General features: G+C 47.3%; 1 protein-coding gene across 1 annotated transcript in view; it reads right to left on the bottom strand.

Annotated features, from left to right (window-relative positions):
* LOC116941568 (GRB2-associated and regulator of MAPK protein 2-like) overlaps positions 1-16,234 on the bottom strand; it is an 85,128-nt gene extending 68,894 nt beyond the window's left edge. Inside the window, exon 1 of the mRNA XM_076066611.1 lies at positions 15,748-16,234. Coding sequence (XP_075922726.1) covers positions 15,748-15,847 — 100 coding nt within the window. The 5' untranslated portion in view covers positions 15,848-16,234. The remainder of the gene's footprint in view (positions 1-15,747) is intronic.
* Between the last annotated feature and the right edge of the window lie 1,456 nt (positions 16,235-17,690).

Raw genomic sequence — 17,690 nt, forward strand, 5'->3', positions numbered from 1 at the left:
GGAGGAGCCCCTCGGTCGTCCCCGTGACTCTCAGGAGCGCGGTGCACAATCCAGATGCGGTGCACAATCCAGATGTCTTGACCAGTTCCTTTCTTCGACGTTTCGCACGTCAATCGCCGGGAGAGAACGGCGGTGGCCAGATAAAAGTAAAACGAGTGCACCGATAGCCAGAACACAGCCTTTCCTCATGCACACAGGGGAAGAGAGATGGAGCAGAATTCTTGCTAGACTCAGGAAGAGAGCATTGACGGAAAAATATAATTTTCATAGGTTTTACCCTTTCTGCCAATAAAACAGGTATTAAGATGTTCAAACACCAAATAGGTACCTTTTGCAAGGCATCAAGTCTGCATGAACCACACGTACTTGTGGCGAAACACGCAAACAATCATGCCCTGATAATATATGCATTGTCCTTGAAAATGATTGGCATACACCAGAGACAGCTTTCTTTATGGCCTTGTCTCACCAGTAGTTGGACCAGAGAATGTCAAAAGGCGGAGAGGATTGTTATACTCAATCTGAACGAGCAGAGTCTGCTTGTTCTGGAGGAACAAGTGAACGCCACTCAGCTACCCCAGATGCAGTGGAATGGCTTGCAACATTAAAGCAAACAACTGTAGCCTGTTATTTTTTTTTCAAACGCTAGAAGAAGGAGATTCTGTTTAGAATTACACATTTGTTTGAAGTTCGCTTATGAGTTGCTGCGCCGTACTGTGCAATCTCTTCCTGCACGAACTTCAACTGGTCAGCAGCTGCGGCAAGCAAGCTTCATTCCCTCTGTCATCCACCAACCCTTCCTGTCAATTGCTAAATTCCATTGTGCTGCATCATTGCTAACAGATGAGCCACCTGGAACAAAGCTTTGAAGCAGAATAATATGCTGTGGTGATAATAACGATAAATAGCGGCTGTTCTCAATCAACTGAAGGATGAAGGCCTACCCGTGCCATTTCAATCACGGGATTTTTTTTTTAAATCATACTTCACCCACATGGCCAGCGTGAGATGATGAAGGAGGGGGCGGAGGGGGAAGGGGAGAACAGGATCTGTCAACCCCTTACCAGTGCCTTACTTATTACACACCAATTCAGATCTTATTGGTCACCCCGTGCTCCTTATTAATTTCAACGTTCATCCTACAAAGTCCCATCAGAAGGGAGAAACACAAACAAGTATATATATTTTTTAGCCGTATTGAAACGGCTGTACACCGTGTGGACCTGAAAACTCAATTTCCCTGTTCAAGAATAGGGGGTAAACCGTTTAGGGTTGACAGGTGCGGGACCCAGTCCTGATATCACTTTGCCACTGATATTAGCTTGGGGTCAGGAATCAAACAACACTAGGGTTGCTGGGTTCATACCGCAGTACACAAATCACTTACCTCTGCTCACCACCCCCTACTGATATAGAGCGATACAATTAATTGCTAAGCAACGCTCATCAATTCAGGATGATGATTATCATCAAGATGGTGATGATGACGACGACGAGACGACTGATGCACGCAACGAATTATCTTAATTAGCTATTGCTGCAACGGTATCGCCGGTGGGCCCGACTCGCTAACCGGCAGCGCTTTTGCAGGAGCGACTCGGGGAATCGGCCATCCATGCGAGTTGCAGCTGAAAACTCCGCGCAACGCTTGACGCGGCATGCGATGTCCGACGACTATGAAACACACAGCACACTATTAAACACACAACACACTTTTAGACACACAGCACACTATTAAACACACAGCAACGCTGTTCAGCACGCGCCATGCCTGTCCCACTTGCATGCCTCTGGTATCACTCTCAATACGTCTAGCACACACTCCACAGATACAGGGTGGTCCAAAAGTCAGGGACACATGTGGTTATTTCACTGATTTTAACACGAGGATTAAGACGTTTGTATTGCTTAAACTTGAAGTTAAAATGTTGTCTATGATCATTATTAATATCTATGTTGAGTCTTCCTTTTCAGATGATGTTTAAAAAAGATACATTTTACTAAGTATGAACGAGTTCTGTCAGTTTTTATGTACAGTAAGATAAAACAGGCAAGCTGTAACCATTAAACAAAATCCTAAATTCACTTCAAAAGACAATTCATGCATGATGCATTCATGTTGCTGGAAGTCAGTTCGACCATTTGTTAACAAAAAAATAAAGCCTTATGCGACGTGTTAAAATAAATATCATAACCCTATGTGTCCTGACCTTTAGGCCACTGTATAAGTTCACTCGATGTGAGCGCACGTGTGTGTGTGTGTGTCTACGTGACCGCTTCTGGGCCCTACAGAAAAGAGCGAATATTGACAAATGTGGTTTCAATTGAACCCAAGTGACTGCTGAAATGCTATAGGACATTAACACTGGGCGGTCAACCACATGCCTTCGAGGAATAAGTGTGTTCATAAGAATGCATGGAGGAAAGCAACGGCAACAGATAACAACTAAAACCTTCTCTGTCGACAACTATCCACTTTGGTCTGTTTCTCCCCAATTGTGCCCCAATTGCACACTCAGCATCGTGTCATTATCAGACTAATCTATTTGGCAATCTCATGCAGCAGTGCTCCCCATGCATCATAATGGCAGCAAAAGAAATCATTTCACGGGACTTCTCCCAAGAAAGCCATTCAACTTCCTTTTTACTGTGTAAAAGGGTCACACTTTTCGCTCACGCTGTTATTTCTCGAGTATGGGGAAAAAATATGTCCTGAAATAAATGCAAATATAATGCGATGGATATTTTTTTGGTGCGGACAATAGCGACTGGAAAAAGAAAAACCCAACTAAATGTATTTAATTTTACCAGCTAAACCTCGCTTGAGCGACCTGCACACAGATGATGGCTCAATCAAGTGGCTTACCAAGTGGAAATGTACTCTAAACACGTGATGTTGATTCTAAATGTGGAGGGAAAACCGCAGGAACCGGAGAAAAATCCACGCAACCACGGGATAGAGAGACACGCAAACTCCAAATATACAGGCGTCAGGGCCACGATCAAACCCACAACTTCCTGTATACCAGGCGAGGTAGTTAACATCTCGCCACCGTGCTGACCGCTGCACTTGGAAACCTGGATAGCCACGCAGGTGGCTGTCCAGATTGGAACCCAGGAACTGTGGTGCCGGCTCAGCGATATGACCTCTGACCTCTGAGCCACCTCAAGCATCACAAATGTTTTACCAATCAACAATTGCTTCCACTTCAATACTGTCAACGAGCGGATTAATGTCCCTCAATAAATACCTGCTATTTACCAAAGCCAACGTAACCAGATAATGAGAGGAGGATTTCTTTTTCTTCTAGAATTCAATAATGAGCCCTTTATTTTTAAACCAAGCATTTCTGTAACATGTCCAATTCACCGTCTATCCATAAACTCAACAATTTCTGGTCTGACACTGGTGAGAGAAGATCATAAAGAAGGCCGTCTCTGGTGTAGGCCAACCAGTTTCAAAGACAGCGCATATATTATCAGAGCATGTTTTTTTGCATGTTTTGCCACATGTGTGGTTAATGCAGACTTGATGACTTACAAACGGTATCTATGTGATGTTTGAACATCTTAACACCTATTTTATTGCCATAAAGAGTCAAACCTATTATTATTTTTCTTCATCATTTTGGATTCTGGAAAAAAAAGTCCCATAGATACAATTTCTATATTGTTAGCTATGGTGGAATTGGATAAATCTCTTTCACAAGCACAACAATGTTTCCATGCATAGCCTTCTGTGGCCACCTATTATAAGGCAGGCACTGCAACACAAGGGAGGTGGTATGTCCAACGCCACATCTGGCAACCTTCGTATCCCCAGTTCTGATGTTTACTCACTCGACCAGGTGCTTTCTGCTGCTGATGTCACAGATCTTAGCCATGACCCAGAATCACATTCAAGTGGCTGGGCTCACAGCAGAGTGATAACCAGTGAATCAGTGTACCAGCACTCTCTCTCTCACACACACACACACTGAAGTGCACCTTGGCCGAACATAAAATGAAAAACGCATAATCCAGTACTGTAGTGCACTTTGTATTCTGTTGATATTAAACATCACTTAGCATACAGTACTTTGTGAGTGGGGATCAGTGAGAGGGGCTTTGATTTGCCCAAACCTTGACTGCACAACCCACTCGCATTGGCACTCCGTTCTCGCAGTGACAAACATTGACAAACCCTGATGACCACAAGCCCCAGCAGTGTGAAGTCCAACCATTCATAGCGGTTGTTTCACTGGCGGCTATTTTTGTGAATTACATCACGGTATACTCACCTTTTTATGACTCTCTCCAACAAAACTCTTTTTTTTAAAGTGTGTGTTGTTGAGATATATTTTTCTTTTAAATCCAGCACAGTACTGGCTGCAATGGTATTTTTAAAAAAAATATTCAGCAATCACTTGAGACTACGCATTTAATAATGTCGACATCAATTCATTCACTGTTTCTTAATGGATTCTCATGCCAGGTCGACTACGATATTATATAAAGATCCCCCAGTATAGCCTGAACAGACTCGAGCAGCAAGTGCTGTTAGTGAGCGCCTATGAAGGCCGGAAAGGCGCACGAGAAGGTGGGTGGCCAGCACCACGCCCGGCCGCCTTTGTCTCCCTAAGTGGCGATGTTTTTTTGCACATCGCACCAGGTATTCAAGTGAGGCTGAGTCGACCCAGGGCAGGCCCAGGACCGGTTCAGATAATCGTCTAGAGACCCCATCAAAGACCGGTGTGTCAGTCTATTGTCTTGAGTCCCCATCACAGACCGGTCTGTCAGTCTATTGTCTAGAGACCCCATCAGAGACCGGTCTGTCAGTCTATTGTCCAGAGACCCCATCAGAGACTTGTGTATCAGTATGCTGTGCAAAGACCCCAACAGTAACCAGATTCCAGAAGGACAGTCCATCTCATATTAATGATATACACGGTACTGTACGAATGCAATCCCTCCCAAGTTGTTAACATTAATTTGTCAATGCACACTACTTGGGTATGATGATGATGATGATGCGTACATCACTACGTGGCTTCACGTGTGTACAGTACAATGTCAAATATGATACCACTTTGGGGACGGTCACAATTTGCAAACCGCCGACGTGCAATGGCTTGACTCAAATAATAGGTGTGAATTGCACACAATGGTGTTCAGGATGAACTTGTATATACACACGTGCACTATACATATGGCTTGATTGCTAATTTAATGTATTCTGGGTCACTAGTAGACTGGATTAAGCGCGTTGCTACTAGATATTATGGATGTGGTGTGCCGATTCCTGAAATAATTTCTGTGTCGCTGACCCGGACAGATCAAGATGAAATAAAGGCCTGACTGCACATGCAGTACTGTACTTAAAGCAGTATACAGTATGAATCTCCATCATCAATAATGATGCATTCACTGCTGGATGAAGATTTCTCCAAGTCATCAGCATCCCTTCACGGTTGTGGGATGTAAACAATCCGCCTAGCACCTGCACTCAAGGTGATGAAATCGCTCCAGCTCCCCGGTGGACATCAGGCGCGTTACATTATCTCACAAAGAGATATAACAACACGTTTAAAAAAAAAAACTTCAAAATAACATCATTGTTCACAGAAATTGTCGAATTTCAGGAAAGCCAAAAACATTATAATCAACGCAACACGCGCTCTGAAATGGTGATTTATATATATCAGAAAAATGTATCTGCACTGAAGGAATCCGATGAGCTATAAAGCTCTTTTTCACAGACGTCAAGTAGAGGCGGGTGAGATTGTTACAACAAACAGTATAAAAACACGATAGGAGTAGTACAAAGTACAGGAAAGGCAAACAAACCACCCAAAAACACACACATTAAGCGAAACCATCCTCATCCTACCAGGCAAATCACACTGAGGTATGAACCTATTTTTCAGAAGCGACCTGCCCGCAAGCGATAGCTCAACAAAAGTGGCTTATCACGAGGAAATTTCGAGCGGCAAAAACGATCGAAATATAATCTCAGAGCATGTTTCTCAAAGCCGTGCCGTATACTTTCGAGATCACGGGATGAAACCCCTTTGGCACGTTTGTTTTCCACTTCTGAATGGGCCCCCTTCAACACAGCCAGCAGTGAGCTCTCCGTCTCTTTACTCAAGCTGTTTGCCACGGCACTCCCAAGCAGAGCCCCCCATATCAAGAGCGAGAGAGAGGAGAGAGAGGAGAGAGAGAGAAAAAATCCCCTCCCAGGCACTGTACACTTTTGCCAGACGCCGCTAACGTTTGAGAAGTGCGATTTTGCCATCCTTGTAGGGAGAGACGTGTATCACAACATTTGGTTCCGATAAATCAACACGGGATCACATGTGGGCTGGGGAGGACGAGCCGTGGAATGTAAGAGCTGACGATAAGAGCCGGGCCACCCCCCGCTCTCTCTCTCTCTGCTGCTGCTGCTTCTGCTGCTTCTGCTGCTGCTGTTGCTGCTTCTGCTGTTGCTGTTTCTGCTGCTGTTGCTGCTTCAGCTGCTGCTGTTGCTGCTTCTGCTGCTGTTGCTGCTGCTGTTGCTGCTTCTGCTGCTGCTGTTGCTGCTTCTGCTGCTGTTGCTGCTTCTGCTGCTGTTGCTGCTGCTGCTGCTTCTGCTGCTGCTGCTGCCGCAAGGGTTTCCAACCATCACTGCACTTGGCACCCCCGAACAAAAATGCGTGCGCTTCACGACGCAGGCAGTGGGTATCGATCGTGGCCGACGATGACACCGTTTGGCGGAGCGTCTACACACACATCGGGGTCGGTCGTGTGACCCAACACAACCCAGGCACCCTCGGCAAATAAAAAAAACACGCGCACACGCCCACACGCCCATTCGAGGGCCCACTTTCTGATGCGTTTCGTGACCGAACTTTACACTCGCGCTATAATATGCCAGGGATGAATACTATTGTTTGAGGGCGAGTTGACCGCAGCGAAGCCAAGACCAGGTTAACTCCATTTTACAGATGCCGTGAATGGCCATAAAATAACGCAGCAATGTCACGATGATGTTACTGTCTGTCGAAACCTGTCCCACAAGAGTTGCTTGTACCGAATCAATTGCTGCTGAAATAATGCCCCACCACCACCACCCCTCCCCAAGGTCTAGAGGGGGAGGTGGGGGATGATAGAGTTGTATGAAAACACGTGCATTTTGTTAATGAAGAACAAGACAATGTACGCGTACGTATTTTGATGTACACATGACAAAAAAAAACCCAACAGGCTGAGTAACTCTGGCATCACAACTCCCGAAAGAGGGCATAAATACACGGCGACTATGGCAACACTCTAATACTGTTCATGTTTCTATCATGCAACTTTGAAGGGGAAAAAAATTGCACCCTCTTTTTTTCTCGCAAAATGCAATAACCCCCCCCACCTCTCACAAATGTGCTTCCTATCAACTTGGGGAGGCATTGCACGCACGAAGGGCGCACACACACACACGCACATTGCTGCAATGCCTTCTGGAGCAATACTGCCTGCATACAGTGTGGCCTCTTGTCAGCAGTGTGTGCCCGTGTGCGCGTGCGGCAGGGAGTGGCGTTGTAGCGATTAGTGCCTTGCGCTCACGGCCAACACCAGCGACAGCGATTGTTTGAACCGGTCGTGGGCTTCCCCTAGGTCGACTCAGCCTCAAATGAGACAAAGGCGGCCGGGCGTGGTGCTGGCCATCGACTCCCCTTCGCGTGCCGTTCCGGCCTTCATAGGTGCTACTCCCGAACAGCACTTGCCCACAAAATTATGTTAGGCTACAGGGGGGATCTTCGTCTTTGTTCGTGGTGGGGAGCGGTAGTGTAGCGGTTAGCGCGTTGCGCTATGAACTCGACCATCCGAGTTCGATTCCAGCTCACGGCCAACACCAAGTGACAGCGATTGTCTGAACCGGTCGTGGGCTTCCCCTAGGTCGACTCAGCCTCAAATTAGTATCTGATCCGGTGTGTAAACATCCCCAATAGGGGAGACAAAGGCGGCCGGGTGTGGTGCTGCCCACCGACCCCTTTCTATCGCGTGTCGATGCCGGCCTTCAAAAGGTCGCTACTCCCTAGCAGCACTTGCCCCCAACAGTCTGCCGAGGCTACTCGGGGGCATCTTTGTCTTTGTGGTGCACGCGAGTGTTTATCTATGGAGCGCCAACAACTTCCGTAAGCGATACGAGTTGGGCCCATCCCCATCCCTCCTGCTCCGCCTCCGTCGACGGGCGAGTGTGTAACTCTGTGCCCCCATCGTCAATAGGGTGCTGATCAGCATTCGGCAAGGTGGGCAAGCAGCCTCGTAATTAAGACTCTAAACCAGTGGGGTTCTTAACCTTCAGAATCAGAATCAGAAAGGGTTTTATTCGCCATGTAAGTTCACACCGACACGGAATTTACTTTGGCAGGATGGTGCATACATTCAACATATAGGAATCTAAAATCTTAAATAAGTTTTAAACAAGTCTTACTATAATAAGGGTTAAAAGTCTAACACTAAGGGGCTGAAGTATATAAAATTAAATAAATATCGAATATAAAATAGCTTTAAGATATAATTTAAAAATACAAATAGGGAAACATAGTTAATATCAGCAACGTGTCGTTATGTAGATCAAATGTTAAAAACAGTGTTAGCCCTTGGCCTTGTTTAACAGGCCAGCAGCAGATGGGAAGAAACTGTTTTTATGGCGTGAGGTTTTGGTCCTGATGGACCGAAGCCTTCTGCCGGAGGGGAGTAGCTGAAACAGAGAGTGTCCAGGGTGGGAGAAATCGGCCATAATCTTCCTCGCTCGCCTCATAGACCTTGTCGTGTGCAGGTCCTCGAGGGTCGGTAGATTGCAGGCAATTACCTTCTCAGCAGTGTGGATGATACGCTGCAGTCTGCTCTTGTCCTTGGCAGTGGCAGCAGCGTACCAGACGGTTATGGAGGAGGTGAGGATGGATTCAATGATCGCTGTATAGAATTGCACCATCATTGTCTTTGGCAGGTTGAATTTCTTCAGCTGCCGTAGAAAGTACATCCTCTGTTGAGCTTTCTTGGTGAGGGAGCTGATGTTCAATTCCCACTTGAGGTCCCGGGAGAGAATAGTGCCCAGGAAGCGGAAGGACTCTACAATTTTTACTGGGGAGTCTAACAGGGTGATGGGGGTGAGTGGTGCTGTATTCTTCCTGAAGTCCACAACCATCTCAACTGTCTTTAGAGCATTTAGCTCTAAGTTGTTCTGGCTACACCAGGTCACCAGCCTTTGCGCCCATTGACAATAAATACACAGGTTTGATTAAGCAAAGTAGTTGTACTTATGTGCCCGTGCTGAAAATTGTTTTTCGATGATTTACATTCTAAATAAATCTGCCCACGTCTCACCCCCCCCCCCCCCCCCCCAGCAAGAAAAGGCATCTCGCGTGTACCCCAGGTTAATAACCCCTGCTCTGAACGCGTGGCGATGTTGATTCTAAATGTGGAGGGAAAAGAACCCGGAGGACCCGGAGAAGAATCCACGCGACCACGGGGAGAGAGAGAGAGCGAGAGAGACACGCAAGCTCCAAATATACAGCAGCAGCAGGCGTCAGGGTCGGGATCGAACCCACGACCCTCCTGTATACCAGGCGAGAGAGTTAACATCTCGCCAATTGACATGATTACAGCAGACTTCCTGCAGTTACACAGGGGATGGGAGCCAGAGCAGAAAGCGTGACAAACAAGATCAGATTGTATCGTTTTTCGTTCTGTTTTGGGTTAAACTGGCTTTCCGTCCCACAAATGTGCGTGTATGTTTGATATATTGACTGCGCTGTGTCGCCCTTGTCTGCTTTGTATATCTCCCCCCTAAAAAAAAACATTATCAAGGGTTTACGCCTCGGGGTTTGTGGTCCAGAGTGTGGCGAATCTACCAGCTGTGCGTATGTGAAAAATAAAAAAGGAAAATCATTTTTCTTTAATAAGCCGAGTGAGTTCCTCTCCCCCCGCCTCCCCCCCATTGATGTCCTGTCGCCAATGTGGCAACCACAGTTACATAATGTCATTGATTACCGCTACTGCAGCTCGCGTAGCCAATTCCACTGGCGACAATCACCACAAGGTTTTAGCGTAAAAGCATCGTTTTGGGACGGTCCAGTCGTGTGATACAGAAGAGCCCGTTTCATTGCCCCATTGTCAAGTCTAACATCCTCCATTGTTCTTCTAATTGTCCCCATAGAGACGCCCGTGCATGTGTGTGCGCGAGGCGTCACCAGTAGACGTCTCATGGGGAAATTGGCCCACTGACGATCCGTCACTTCACCGCACTCGTGTTGTGAAGTTGAAGGTGCCCCCCCACCCCCCCCCCCCCCCCCACAGGGCCGGTTTCGGATATCACTCGCCACCGACGTTACCGTGGACAGGAATCAAACTCAGGTGTTACTGGGCTCTACCCGAGCAGAGCGTTCTCCACCACGCACAACCGCTCCACCAGTGAGGCCAAGCACCGTCGACGCGAGGCATCACGCAGACACGGCGTCGACGCGAGGCATAACCGAGTTTGTGTTTTTTTTTGGGGGGGGGGAGGGGTTATATCGCGTAAATATAAATGTGTCGTTAAACCCACCACCACCCGACACGACCAATTAGTAAGGTTCGTCACGTAAAACAGAAGGTGCCCCAATCCGCTCCTAGTACAGCGCACATCGTAACGAATTGGCACGTTCTGTTTACGTGACTAACATTACTAATTGGCTGTGTCGAGTGGTGGCGGGTTGAACAACGACACATTCATATTTACGCGATATAACCCCCCAAAAAACACTGTATTATGGATGATATTGGTCGCGAAAGCCGACTACTACGTGTTAACCACGGTATGTGATTACACTAAAGTGGACTCTTGCACATGCATTGACTTAACGAGGACGCTCGACCTGCACGTTTCCCGACGCGCAAACACTTTACGCGCGATGGAAGCCTCCAAAAATAAATTAATCGAGCCCGTCGTAGATATTCCACTGCTATAGACGTGCCGCGTCTATCGTGCCACGTGCATAATACATAGGCAGCGTACACAATTAGTGTCGAGCCACGAGTGCTGACGGACAGCCGACACGGCACATTTCAAATGTTTTTGCTCTTCTCTTCCACCTGATCCCCATATGAGCAGTGAGCTGTCGCCGACAAGGCTGTTGTGCTGTGTAGCAACGCGCGCGGCCTCGCCACGTTTGTGTGCGTGTGTAACCATATGCTTGGCTTGCGCAAAGGGGCATATCTCACGGTATGAATCACTCCTCTGAAATGTTCCCTGTCCCCCAAGTGTAGCGTTGAAGAAATAATTTCCGGTAATATTACACAATTGGCATTCTTTCCTTCCTGTTAAACTTCTTTTAAAAAAAAAACCGTGTCGTGAGTTGACAACAGCAACACCACCAATGTATTGTGGTGTGTTACTTAATGATTGTATTGCACGAAGAGTACAGGAAACAGGTTTTCCCCTCGGTCATTCACCCGTGAAACGTGATAATTGTTCGTCTCTGAACAATCACTCCTCGTGACAGTCCTCCAATTTTAGTGTTGGGTTGTTTTTTTTTTAAGAATTTGGGCCCAAACTTTGGCCAGTCGTGCTGTGGAGACTTGCGGGTCAAAGTATGCCGGTCCCGTTCTGTTCTTCACCGATAATCCACGGCTCAAACAGGGCAGCTAAAATAACCACTGGCTCGAAGCCACTGGAAACCTCGGGCATTTGCCAAATGCGCACTGCATATCCAGTACGTACTTGCACGTTCATTCTCACGTTGATGTTGCACCGGACTGCCGTTACAGTATTAACATGCTGCGGTGAAAATTGGTATTAGTCTGTATACCACGGGTATGAAACATCAACTATAAAAATGCTGTATGAGTGCATACATTGATTGTTTCATGATAAACGTTTGTGGGTTAGATCGCGTAAGTATAAATGTGTCGTAAACCTCCACCACCCGACACAGCCAATTAGTAAGGGATTTGTCACGTAAACAAAACGCCAATTAGTTACTGCTTCAGCCCACCGGTGTGTTGGAGAGTAAATCCACAACATTTACTTCGCTTGTGTTTTAGTTTGCTTTAACGTCACACTCAATATAGATAAACTACTGAGATAAAGTGCCACAGTAATTGATTCATTGATAATTGGAGGTGAACATTTGGAAGCATTTATCAATAGACTTCAGGAAATTTAGAGCGTTTACGTCACATCCTGCCCTGAGCTACAATGAACTCCCGAGACATCCATCATTTTTGGCGGCCTATTATTGAAAATTTAGATATTTTTTTGTATATTGGTCTAGATAATTATAGCAAAATGTCAGCTTTCAAACCCCTTTTGGGATATTTAATACCACCACCAAGCCGTACTTTGCACCACTTAGAAGTAGTTGTTGTGTATGACTTTACCGAATAGAACCAAAGAGTATGTTGTGTATTTGTTCTGCATAGTGGGGGTGTCTTCATCCAACAGTGGAATAACCATGACCAATGATCATCGCAAGGGCTTGCCATTTTCAATGTAGAATTCCAACTCCTGGCTTAGTACTGTACCGACAAAAGACCAGTGTCCCCAAAAGCATATTAGGCGCTGACATTCATGTTAAATGGCCTATTATTATTATTACTGTATAAGTTCAAGCGATCCGCCCCTCTCGCCTGAACAGACTCAAGACTGTTGGGACAATTCCTGTCAGCGAGGCACCTATCGAGTTCGGCACGGCAAACGAGATTGTGGGTGGCCAGCAGCACGCCCGGCCGCCTTTGTCTCCCCACTGGCGATGTTTCACACACCGTGGCTGAGCCGGGGGGGGGGGTTGGGGGGGCACGGCGGGTTGCTGGACGCGAGCAGGAATCGAACTCAGGTGGGCGGATTCTGTAGCGCAAGGCTCTATCTATTGTACCATCGCTCCTTACCTTACGTACAGGTGTCAAGAGTCACGAATAATGAAGCCGATATTATGACGTTGACTCTACAGTATTCACAGCGGGCACATGTCTAATATAGGTGGGGGGGGGGGGGGTAGGGGTTTTGTTTGGGTTATATCGCGTAAATATATAAATGTTGTGTCGTTAAACCCGCCACCACCCGACGCAGCCAACTCGTAAAGGTTTGTCGCGTAAACAGAACGTGGCCAATTCGTCACCCGAGTACAGCACACCGGTGTGTTGGAGAGCAAAATCACAACGTTTACAATCGGGTACGTGTAGTTATAACGGCATAGGTTTTAGCGGTGAGCTGTACATATTACGGCCCTTAGTCAATCCGCGTAAATACGGTGGGTTTTTTTCTGCAAGACTTTGCTGTTTTTTTCCCAGGATGTTTATGTTGCGTGTAGTCACTTTAAGATGTTTTCTTGTTTGTGTGTTTTTGTTTTGTTGCGGTTGTACCCGAGTCAAGAGCCGCATGGCTCACAGGGTTATCTCCATATATATAAAGCAAAGTTGTGAATATGTGTTGTCTGTTCAAAATGTTTAGCGTACTTCCCGACATGCAACGAACTTGAAATTTGCCATGTGGGTACTTTCCAGACTGTGCACCATGCAAAAAATATAAAAATACACTTTTGTGGGGGGGGGGGGGAGCTCAATAATGTATTTATTTTTTGCACTGCAAGTGAGCTGTGACGTCAAATCTATCACGTGACCCGAGCATGTGGAAGCGTAACGCATTGTAGTGTAGTGGTTAGCGCGCTGTGTATGTGTCTGTGTGTGTCTGTGTGTGTGTCTGTGTGTGTCTGTGTGTGTGTCTGTCTGTGTGTGTGGAAGCGTAACGCATTGTAGTGTAGTGGTTAGCGCGCCGCACCTACGAACCCGGCGACACGAGTTCGATTCCCGCTCACAGCCACCGCCGGTGACGATTATTTCAACCGCTTCTGGGCCTCCCCTAGGTCGACTCAGCCTCAAACGAGTAACTGCTGTGGTGTGTGAACATCGCCACTTGGGGAGACAAAGGCGGGCGGGCGTGCTGCTGTCACCCACCCCCTCGTACCCAATAAACGGAACTGAATATTCGTGCAGAACATTTTGCGGTACTGCAAGCACACATGCAGGTGAGTGAGTGATGCTGCAGTGTTATATGCAAATGCCGTAAGCCACGTTAGGCAATGGGGGAGACGGATCACCACTTCTTACTCGGGCTGCGCGCCTCCAGTCACCACAGGTGCGCGCGTGGTAATGAACAACTTTACAACAACAAAGTCAAAACAACGAAACTGCATCAAACAAAAAGGGTTCCAGTCAGTCCATCGATTGTTGCCGATACACAGAGGTCACACAGGCAAGTCAAAGTTCCCCCGTGTAGCCTCAACAGACTGTTGGGCAAGTGCTGTTAGCGAGCACCTATGAAGGGCCGGCACGGCACACGAGGGGGTGGGTGGCCATCACCACGCCCGGCCGCCTTTGTCTCCCCAGTGGCGATGTTTACACACCGCACCAGATACTCATTTGAGGCTGAGTCGACCATGGGGAGGCCCAGGACCGGTTTAGATAATCGTCACTGGTGTTGGCCGTGAGTGGGAATCGAACCCGGGTCGCCGGGTTCGTAGCGCGCTAACCGCTACACCACCACTCCCCACTCACTCATCTGAAATGTTAATCACAGCACAAACGTGTGTGTGCAGTGTGGATCTTCAGAATGCAAGGGTATGGAGTGCGAGTTCATATACAGGTATGAGTGTGTGTACAGTACTGTATTGTGCCAATAAAATAACAAGGTAGTATGTTTGTGTTCATTATACATATTCAGAATGCTGGTGTATCGGTGGTGTGTTCACGTACAAGTGTGTGCGTGAGCAGTATTCATCCTAAGAACACGTGTTCACATGCAGGTTGGGTGTGCAGTATTAATCTAAAAGACGTTTGTTTATGGGTTCATAGCTGTGTATGGATTTCGTACCTAAAGTTCGTGTGGTTACAAAACTTAATATAAAGGTATGAGCGCGTGTTCATATACAGATGTGTTCGTGTGCATTATGTATCTTAAGAACAGTTCGTGTGTTCATGTGTTCACATTCAGGTATGCGTGCATTGTGTATCTAAGAACAAGAGCTAAGTATGTGCACGTGTTCATATACAGGTGTCTGTTCATTATGTATCTTAAGAACGGTTAGTATGTGCACGTGTTCATATACAGGCGTGTACCACCAGTTTGTGTTCATATACAAGTGTGCAACACGTTCGTATGTATTCATACGCAGGTCTCAACAGTGTGTGCACGTAACAAATATGTGCACGTGTTCATATACAGGTGTGTATCAACAGTTAAGTGTGCACGTGCTCATATACAGGTGTGTATCAACAGTTAAGTGTGCACGTGCTCAAATACAGGTGTGTATCAACAGTTTGTGTGCAAGTGTTCATATACAGGTGTGTATGAACAGTTAAGTGTGCACGTGCTCATATACAGGTATCAACAGTTAAGTGTGCACGTGTTCATATACAGGTGTCTATCAACAGTTAAGTGTGCACGTGTTCTTATCAGGTGTGTATCAAGTGTGCACGTGTTCATATACAGGTGTGTATCAACAGTTAAGTGTGCACGTGCTCAGATACAGGTGTGTATCAACAGTTAAGTGTGCACGTGCTCATATACAGGCGCGTATCAACAGTGAGTGTGCACGTGTTCATATACAGGTGTGTCTGTGTGTAGTATGCACCGAACGAGTGTGTGTGTTCACACACACACACAGACACAACCTGTGCACATGAACGAGCCCGACCAGGTCTGTGTGCGGTGAGCACGGTTGGCCACTGCTAGGCGCGCACGTGCAGTGTGGGACTCACCAGGTTCGACTCGGAGCAGCAGGGGAAGCTTGTACCTGCTGACGATTGCGTCCAGAGGCAGGGCCAGTGGACTCCATTGAATGCCACCCGGCGGCTCCATAATTCATTAATCATTTCTCATCATTATCATCATCGGCAGCGCACTCGTGACCACCCCACCACCATCACTGCAGCAGGAACGGCAACGCCGCACGTGGCAGGCTCACAATCACCACGACGGGCTTCTTCGTAGTAGTAGTTGTCATCGTTGGGATCATCTTCGCCGTCGTCGTCGTCATCATCATCACGGGAGCAACACCTTCTTTACAAAGTCATTATCCTCCGTGATGAGCAACGCAGCTGCTGTTGACCGAAGTCGATGTTGAGTTTGGCACTCGCAGCTCAGCAGTGCGGAGGATGTAATGAATCTCTGTTCGCCATACAGGCTGTGTGCCTTGTCTCTCTCTGTGTGTGTGTGAGTTTGTGTCTCCCTCTATCCCTCCCCCTCTCACACTCAGCCCACTCCCCCCACTCCCCACAACGCGTGTTCTGCCCTCTACCGTAGTGGCTCTAACCGCAGCGCACATCGAAGCCGCAACGGAGATGCGCTATTTAAAAAAAAAACAATGTACAAACGATCACACACATTCAAAGCAAAGTTGGGGGTCGTATAGCAAAGCACCTCCAAACACCACCCCCCCCCGCGCGAAATGTTTGTATATTCACGCGCGCCTACATGATCAGTGTTGTACATTTTCGCCTGACTACACGGCGTTTCATTCAGCCAAATGTGCACAGACCCAGTGGACACATCCAATCAGAACGCCGACTGTTCCGACATCCTCTTAAACTCGCACCGTTTGTGCTCCTGCACAGAACTTGTACTCGGCACTGCGGATACTTCATGCCACAGTAGATATCGATCGTTAGAGATGTCGCAACGAGACCACGCACGTTTTCATTTAATTAGATTAATCGTCAGCCATAATCCGCATGATCAATTGTTGGTGCGTTGCGCTATGATGTTGCATTATTGTATTATTGTGATGATGATGATGCTTGTTTATACAGGAGAGCTTCGGCGAGTCTCATGACTCGTTCTTCAAGAGGATCCTGCCACGTTTTCGCCAGTCTGGCGGCGCTGATCGCCATGCATAAAATCCCACTCGAGAAAACGTGATGATGACTTGAAGAACTCCCACATCGACATCGCTGACCCCACACCACCACCACCATCATCAGCCGCGCGGTGACCTCAAAGCTGACGGCCACTTTTTTGTGTGAATGGCGCACGCACGTGAACGCGATTTTTCAATCCCAGACTTAATTCAAACTGTTTTTGCTGCGTCTTGTTCCGCATTGACGCGCGTTATACAGCAACCTGGCCGTTTGCACACACTCAGCCGAACATCCACACACACCCACACACTCTCTCGCTTGCTTTTCGGCCACGTTATGTATAACGTTAGCTAAGTAATCCCGAGGTCGCCGGTTCAATCTCCCGGTGCGGCGGGCGAAGTAAGGTTGCACGTTTCTTAAATCTCCCCTACCCCCTCCCCCAACACCCACCTCTGAATCTAAACACCAGTTTAGTCGATTGGCAGGTCAGGTGTGGTGGGTAAAGTGTGGGTACTCACACGTCTTCCAAGACGTCAGGCAGCGTGGAAGATTAGACCAAATACCATTTTAGGAGGGAGGGGGTGGGGAATTGCAGGGCTGCACTTTTACCACATGCTAAGCAGGGTGGGGTGATGTGGTTCGCACACTGCCTATGAACATAGCCACCTAAGTTCGATACCAAGCCACGGTTAACGTCAGTGGCGATATCTGAACTGGTTTATTTATTTTTACCAACCCACCCTCCCCGACGTGGTGAAGTATGGTTAAATCCATGTGATTCACGGCGTGGGGAAGCCTTCATGCGGCGGTGGATCAAAAGATGGGCTGTATATTTTTCCCATATG

Source organism: Petromyzon marinus, chromosome 12 (genome assembly GCF_048934315.1).
Source record: "Petromyzon marinus isolate PM22_M1 ecotype Great Lakes invasive population chromosome 12, UKy_Petmar_22M1.pri1.0, whole genome shotgun sequence".
NCBI classification, from domain to species: domain Eukaryota; kingdom Metazoa; phylum Chordata; class Hyperoartia; order Petromyzontiformes; family Petromyzontidae; genus Petromyzon; species Petromyzon marinus.